The 8535-nt window shown below is 43.1% G+C and overlaps 1 protein-coding gene across 5 annotated transcripts in view; it reads left to right on the top strand.

Moving 5' to 3' along the window:
- Positions 1–8535, top strand: part of mef2d (myocyte enhancer factor 2d) — an 83833-nt gene that overhangs the window by 61440 nt on the left and 13858 nt on the right. For all 5 annotated transcript variants that reach the window (XM_031867549.1, XM_031867554.1, XM_031867552.1 and 2 more), the window contains exon 6: positions 697–750. In XM_031867549.1, the coding sequence (XP_031723409.1) occupies positions 697–750 (54 nt within the window). The remainder of the gene's footprint in view (positions 1–696; positions 751–8535) is intronic.

Genomic DNA, 8535 nt, shown 5'->3' on the forward strand with positions numbered 1-8535 from the left:
TATGTATGTATATATATGTATGTATGTGTGTGTATATGTGTATATATGTATGTATGTATGTATATGTATGTATGTATATTCATGTATGTTATTTGATGTTTTTGTACACACAGAATCACAATAGTCGTGTTCTAGTACAATAGAAACATGTTCTTCATGTCTCCGTCGGTCCGTCATTTCTGTCCGTTCTCGTGATATCTCAGGAACACCTGGAGAGTTACTGTGACCTCACTCAACACCATAACTTAAGCATTCTCATGCTAATTATGAAAATGTCACACATTTATATACAGACAGATGAAATGATGAAGGGTTGATATTTTGGACATGGATGTAAACTGTAACTTGACTGGTCGGCGGAGGGATACACTCCCGAGGCGGTAATTCTCGTCAATTAAAATAAGTGCGATGATGTTTTTCTTCTCCTCCCAATAAGACATAAGTACTGTTGAGAACTGGTGAAACCGGCACTTATAAATCAAATGTTAATGCCCAATTGATACCAATTATGATCCTCCGCTAAGTGAAGTGAGAGCTGATAGCGGAAGCACTTCATACACTTGATTTAATGATATTTTTCAAAAAAACGGGATGTGCAGCATTTTTTATATTAGCTCTGTTCAGATTATGGGTTTTGATATTAAATAGAATGAACGGTGTTACATGTGACGGCCGTGGTGTGTTCTTCTGTTGCAGGTGCTCTGTTGGGAGATCTGGGGAACTCAAACGGAGCGTGCCCGAGTCCCGTCCGTAAGTAGCCTACGTTCCTTCAGAATAATTTAGTTTATTATTCACACACACACACACTCTACAGTGTATCACCCACCCTGCGGTCTGTGTCTTAGCTGCACTTACTAAAAGGGAAATCATTTGACTGAGTCTGGCTTGCAGACGCAGAATGTTTTCCTGTGTGGCAACAGGCGGTCACATGTGCACAGCTCACACACTGACACAAACACACAAGCACCAAAACACCTGTTGACTGGCGACAGCTGAGGGGGTTGCGGGACGATCTGCCCGTAAACAATCCAGAGAACAGGACGAGTTTCAGCTTCGAGAGGGAACAGAGTGTTTGAAAAGAGGAACTGAAAGTTACATAAAGTCTTCTGGAAGCTTTACAGCTGCTCTTGTCTTTGTGTTGTTTCCAGAAACCAGAACTGAGTTGAGTATCTTAAACTGTGATGATATTGTTGACGTGGTGTCTGTCGGCTGGTACGTGACAACAGCTCCTGGTTGGGATTACTACTGTTATGGTGGAAAGTACTGGATGCATTCCTGTGATATGAGTGAACAGCCCCGCGTAAGATACGAAAATGTGGAACTGATTTCAGCCGTCCAACAGCTGATAGTAAGCCTAATAGTCCATTAATGCAGGCGGACTTCCTGTTCATGTTCAGGCTGTTCTCAGACACTGTTTGTTTACCTACGAATAGTCAAAACACAGGACTTTCACCCAGGAGGCCTCTGTTAGTGTCCTGTGTGAAACCAGAGGAAAACGTTGACTCGTTTGTTCCGTAACTTCTGTACTAACGCCATAACACAAGTTATCTTAACCCAAACCAGCATCTCATCCTGGACCTGACCAAGTAGTTTAGTTGCTTTTGTTACCACAGGGCCTTACGCAGAGTCACTGACCGAAGGCGTTGATTGTAATATATCATACGAACCGTTGTCTGAGGATATGTTGTCATGTTAGTTGATCTCTTGTTATGCAAGCGGTGTTACTTAGTTGTGTGTTGCAGTTGCTGGAGGAGTTAGCCCAGTATCATGGCAGGCCACCAATGCACTCTATTGCTTTCATGTACATGGACACTAATTGTTTTTGCGTGTCGCTCAGGATGAAAATATTGCCAATGAAGAGTAATTTGGGATCATGTTTGGTGGTGGACACACAAATGAAATGCATGTAACAGTAAGAGCAAATGAAGTCGTGTTAAATATCAAAGTCCACTTTTGGCTGGCAGGACGGGACCACAAGAGCGGTGCTCCACACGGCGTCGTGGTTTCATGGTTGTGCTTCTGTTGCCTAAACCTCACTGTTCGCGACAGTTTTCCTAAACTTAATTACGTGCCTTTGTTAGTTAATCCTAATGTTTGTTTTTTTGCCTAAACCTAGTGTTTGGGACAGTTTTCCTAAACCTAACTACAAAGTATTGTTGCCTAAACCCAACGTTTGTTTTATTGCCTCAACCTAACTACGATATTTTTGTTGCCTCAACCTAACGTTTGCGACAGTTTTGCTAAACATAATTTTGTGTTTTTTTAACTTTCATTCTTAAGATAATGTCGTCCTGGAAAAGAAAGTCATTCCGAGCGACACAAAAATTCTGTCCCTGTAAAGGAAACCAATAGATTGCAGTGTGTGACTATTTCACGAACTGTCGTGAGACTGTGTTGTAACTTAAGGACCCTGCAAGATAAATCCTGATTGGTCTGTTGGTGGTTTGTGACATTGCCTGTTTCTAAAGGAGCCCCGCCCACTTCAAACCAATGAGAGGAGCACAGAGAGAAACTAAAATACTGAACTTTTTCATGTGAAATAACGAAAACTGTTTGGAGAAACCAGCTATGTGTGCATGAGGATGACGTCGCCATTCTTAATCCGGCCCACCAAGCTGCCATTGGTCGATTGGTGTCAAAACTTTCACGTCTCCAACTGGAACCAGTTGGTGTAAGTAGCCGCCAGGCGTTAGTTTTACTGTAACAATGGCACCAAATTAAAAACCCTGGGACCCTGACAGCAGTCTGCTCCTCAGCTTCATACTCTTTCCCCTCTCCACCCACAGCTCCTCCCCTCCCTCTACTCCCCCCCACCCTCCCCCTTTCATCCTGTCTCTCTCAGCTGTTCCCCCTCGTCTTCTCTCTGGAATAATCTACCGCCCCCATCGTCCAACTGTCCCTCGTCTTGGCACAGGACTCTCCTCAGAGGTGACTTTGACACTGGCCAGAGCTCTCCCCTTAAATCCCATTAGCCGGGACAGATACCGCCAGCCAGCCTGTTGTAATAGATATGGTGGGAAGCTGGTTTTTTCTTCTCTCTCTACTCACTCAATAAACATATTGTCTCAGGGTAAGGTGGGCCAAAGGAAATCAATACGTTTGTATTAACTGCACTGCATCAAATGGAATATACGCCAAACGCAGAGTTTCAATATCGGTAATAGTTTTCCAAGGCTATTAATGAAAGAGTAGACTCGCTCTGTGACGCGCAGCTCTCAGAAGTTGGCCTCGATTAATGCGCCAGTGTTGTTGAAAGGACCAGTTATGTTCGGTTGTTCAAAAGGAGGAACTGCGTTGCAATATTACAGGATTAAATCACTACTTTTGGAACTTATGGTATTGCAACCACAATAGAAGAGTAAATATAAAGTGCGTTTGATTGTTTTGTGAGGGTTCCAGCTTTCAGTGTCTACCTCACAGCCGTTCCCCAGATATCATTGAGGTATTTATTCTTGTATGTTAAAAAGGTAGATGACAGTGAAGTTTTGAATAACTCCTCAGTTTTTCGCTCCAAATAAAAAGTTATGATTGGCTTTCAATGTTGCAATGTTATCAGCCAATAAGAGGGGCTTCATCAGCTGCTTTTTACTACTATTCTAATGCGTAAGCTGGGCCACACTGCAGCTACCACATTGTTAAAGTGAAACAGCAAACAAACTACTTAATGAGGTTTAGGAAAAGATCCTTTCGGATTTAGTGGCATCTAGTGGTGAGGTTGCAAACTGCAACCAACTGAAAACCCCTCTGCAGAATGCAGCTTTGAGACACTCGAGCATTGGCTTCACTTTCCAGACGTGGAGGTTGCCTCCTGGTAAAAACACAAAAGGTTCTTGCTAGAGCAGGTTTTTGGTTCTGTAAGTTCTGGGCTTCTGTAGAAACATGGCGGACTCCGTTAAGAGGACCTCCTCACTATAAAGATACTGTATAACTGGCTCACAAAAAAAACACAACGATACTTAGTTTCAAGTGATCGTACACTAATAAAAACATAGTTATTAATATTAAATTCCATTTCTGCCATTAAATCCCCCACACTGCTCCTTTAAGTACGTAACATAAAATAGGTCAATGCTGACTTTTGTTTTTCAGTCCTGTTTGTTTTACTTGCTCTTTATTCTACGTCACCTGACTTCCTCCTTTGCTGCGTCATAATTACTACGGACTCCAGAGGAGTATCGATGATCAGCTGTGTGATTAGATGATAGCAGTCTTCTGAAACCGGCCAGTAGGTGTAGCAGGCCTCTTCTGACCTCCGTCTATGAGGCTGCCGATGAGGCTTATTCAATCAGCGCATAGCTTGGACTTGTTTGATCTCAATATAGAATTCAATTAAAATGGGAATGTTGCTGTTTTGACAAAGTTGAAACCTATGTCCCTCCTGTGGCTCAAGAGTCTTTGGCTGCATTGTGACACATCCGTTTAAAATAAATGAATCATCTCTTCGCCAAACTGACTGAGGAGTTCCTGAGTAGACCCTGTTTCTCTCCACGGTGGAGGCGACCGTCAGACAGTAGAGTATCGTCTGCGTATCGACTGTTCCTGTCAGGATCCCGGCAGCTCGTTGTATCAAAGTCACGGCTCCTCCGTGTGTCGAAACATGAAACCTCTTCTTCCCAGAAAGCAGCTCAGGTGATCGGATCCACCCGGCCGCCTGCTCCCCTCCTCCCTTCCTCCCCTCTGTCTCCTTTATCTTCTATCTCTCTCTGCCTCCTCCTCTCTCCTTTTCCTTCGCCCTTTAACTCTTTTTCCTCTCTCACTTTATTTTCTTTTCTTCTGTGAGGATCCACATTACTTCCTTTCCTCAAGCTGTCTTTTTCCATCCTTCCCTCTATGTCTTCTTCCTCCTCTCTCATCCAATTCCATTTTTCGTTGTCAACCATTGTCTCCTATCGTCTCCTATCTTCTCCTTTTCTATCTTCCCTCCTCCTCCTCCTCCTCCTCCTCCTCCTCCTCCTCCTCCTCCTCCTCCTCTTCCTCTCTTGGATCTGTCGTCCTCAGCTGTTGTCCCGGGACTCGGGGCTCCGGGAATGTCACCATTGACGTCACCCAGCATTCCACACATTCCCACGCCCGGCCTCGCGTAATAGGAGACATCACACACACACCACACACACACACACACACACACATAAACAGTATTATGATACAGCCATCTCACGCTTCAACAAGTTACAGAGAGGAGATTTAACAATGTTGGAATGAAAACTAACTTAAATTCTCTTTATTTTTAGTAGTTAAGCTCAACATTCTTCTTTTAGGTTTTAGTTTAAAAATCAAATACTTAAAGCAAAAACAATGAAGCAGATATGAGAATGTCCTCTTGGCGATATTAAGTTATTTGAGAGATTTGGAGAATATTTTAAAGGTCAGTTCACCTAAATTCCAAAACATCAACACACATATTTGTGATCATCCATGTGGATAGTTTTGTTTTTTTTGTCCAGGTTTTGAGGTTTATCTTGTCTCCATAACAACAACATGGAGGTGAATGGGATCTCTCTGCATGAACATAGAAGCGTCTCAGTTCCTCTGAATAGCGGCTCCTAAAGGGACTATTTCTCTGGAGGAAGGATTCCCAAAAGAGTTTTTTAACGTTATTGGTGAGAAACTTCCATAAATCCACTTGTTTGTCCCGCAGTATGAAATAGATATTGGATAGAATTCAACCGGTTTGACTTCCTAACAGCTCAAAGAAGCTTGTAATACATCATAAAAACGCTCATTTATGATCTGCAGAAGTTCTATTTGCTCCGTTTCTTTAGTTCTGCTGATACGAGCTCTAACCAGGACTCTGTTACAGCACGATGTTGTTTCATGAAACCTAACTTTCATTTAGCTCCGTTGTACTTTTGGTAGATAGAAACCATCTCGTTACCACGAGAAGTAACTGAGAACACCGGCCCTTTAAGACTCATTTAACATGCTGCATTCTATCACGTTTTTATGTCACAATATATTTCTACAATTTATCGCTGCAGCCCTCAAACCTTCAAACAGGAATGCGTCTGTGGTCGATTAGAGACGCACTAAAATGCTGGAGATATCTGCGTCTGTGGATCCAGTGGAATGAAGTGTAAACACACACAAACACACACACACACACACACACGGTCACAGAAACTCACCTCCAGTTCAACTCGATGTGGCTTTATTAGCATGAAAAGCATCAAAATAATAAGTAACAATAATATTAATAAGAATATGAACACAATAATTGTATAATATTGCTATAAAAAGCTCTCAGATGGTCAGATACCTGCTGGGAATTCTTCCCCTCTCTGTCTTTCTTACCTCCTCCTTTCCGTCTTACTCTCCTTCCTTCTTGATTCCTAATTTTTTTTTCTCCATCCCTTCTTCCTTCACTACCTCCCTTACCCCTTGTCTTGTTCTCTTTTCTGCTTCCTACCACCCTATACTTTATTTACCCCTTCCTTTCTTCCTCGCCCTCTTCCCCTCTTCCCCCCTAACTATTTATTTACCTCTTCTCTCATTCCCTTGTCTCCTCATGGTTTCTTCTCTTCCTGTGTCCTACCACCCTCTATTTCACTCACCTCATCCTTCCCTCCTTGCCTTCTTTTTTCCTAACTCTTTTATTTTCTAACTCTCTCCGTCTTATTGTGTGAAAAATCATTCCATTGCTGTTATAGTCTTTTACTAAAAACATAGATTTCCATTTGAACAGAATATTATGTTGTTTGGTTTATTTACTGTGTAGGAGAATAACACAATACACTTCAAATGAACTCAGCACATCTCAACTTCCTCTTTGTTCTCTTTTCTTTCTTCAGTTATATCTTCCGTCTTTACTTCCCTCTCAAATTTCTCCCTTTCCTCACCCCACTTTCACTGTGTCCCTCCCTCCCATTGAGCCGTAGAGCAGTAGTGTAGTTGTTTTCAGGTTTATTGTGTGCGTGTGTGTGTGTGTGTGTGTGTGTGTGTGTGTGTGTGTGTGTGTGTGTGTCCCTGGAGTGTGTGCTACTGAGATGAAGCAGAGTCGCATGCCGCTGTCGTCTGCAGGCGGCGTCATGGAGAACTGCTATCTGCTATCACACACACACCCTGACTCCTGTGTGTGTGTGTGTGTGTGTGTGTGTGGGGGCTGGGAAAGTCCCTGCTGTCCCCCTCTCACACACACTCGTACTGTTCGAGAGTCGAGCTCTTCTTCGGCCCTCAGCAGCACGAACGGGCTGCTGTCTGCTGGAGTCCTGTTGTCATGACACCCAGACCCCCAGATCACATCACAGACTTTTTATTATTTATTTATTGAAGCTTATTAATTAAAAAATCACTAAGTGATCGATAGAAACATCCAGGAAACATTCCAACTTCTAAAACACTAGTATTATATATAAAATACATAAACATGAACTATAAAGTGATTAGTAGGATTGAAAACATGCTGTTGATGATGTTGCGTAATATTCCTTAAAAGCAGGGTTGTCAAAGTATGCACACGCACACACACGTGTGCTGCTCTCATTCATCAGGTGGTTGCTCACAGAGTAGCGTGCTGCATTATTGCGATGTAAGAGTCTGGAATGCGACCGTTTGAAAGGAGGGAGCACTCAGCAGACGTGACGTCATGTTGCTGGAATGAACAGTGCTGCACACTGCAAAAGAAGCATCGTGTTCTCCTTTTATTAGAGGGAAAGTCTGGTGCTGTTCTATGAAGTAAAAACAAGTATTGTCTGATATCTCTTCTTCCTCTACTCCATTGAAAACACATGAGTGAGCCTCACTGCAGTACAAACACTCACCAGAGCACCACGTGTGGATTCATCCGCCACTGAAAATAGTCCCCAACGAATGCACTATTTCCTCCTGTTGGAGAAGCGTTTGCTAAAAACTACAATGACCAAAAAAAGTATCTTCACCAGTATATCACCACAGTTATCCTTTCAAATCCTCAAAGTCTTATTCACTCATAGCTAGTTGTCATTTCAACCTGTTTCAATACAAATCAAACTGTTTCTTTTTAGAGGAACACATGTAAAGTTCGTCTCGTTTTAAGATTGACGCTCGTTTCTATTAACCCTCTGAACCCCAAAGCAGTTTTGGCGTTTTTTGCTCCTGTCACATTTTTCTCTCTGTGGCCTCCAGAGCCATGATGACTAGAAGTAGAGAGCTAGATCTAGAACTAGAACATGTCTTTAGAATAACAGTTACAATGACATCAATCATTAAAAAGACAAAAGATGAAAAAAATGGCAAACAATGGAATCTATTCATACAACTTGTTTCCAAGTGTCCACAAGTGTTACCAATCTCCTCTCCTCCCCTCTCCTCTCTCCTCTCCTCCTCTCTTCTCTCTCCTCCTCTCTCCTCTCCCCCCTCTCCTCCCCTCTCCTCCCTCCTCTCCTCCTCTCTTCTCTCTCCTCCTCTCTCCTCTCCCCCCTCTCCTCCCCTCTCCTCCCTCCTCTCCTTCTCTCTTCTCTCTCCTCCTCTCCCCCCTCTCCTCTCCTCTCCTTCTCTCTCCTCTCTCTCCTCTCCTCTCCTTCTCTCTCCTCTCTCTCCTCTCCTCTCTCCTCTCCCCCC

This window comes from Anarrhichthys ocellatus, unplaced genomic scaffold, assembly GCF_004355925.1.
Source record: "Anarrhichthys ocellatus isolate YVR2014 unplaced genomic scaffold, GSC_Weel_1.0 scaffold39, whole genome shotgun sequence".
Lineage (NCBI taxonomy): Eukaryota > Metazoa > Chordata > Actinopteri > Perciformes > Anarhichadidae > Anarrhichthys > Anarrhichthys ocellatus.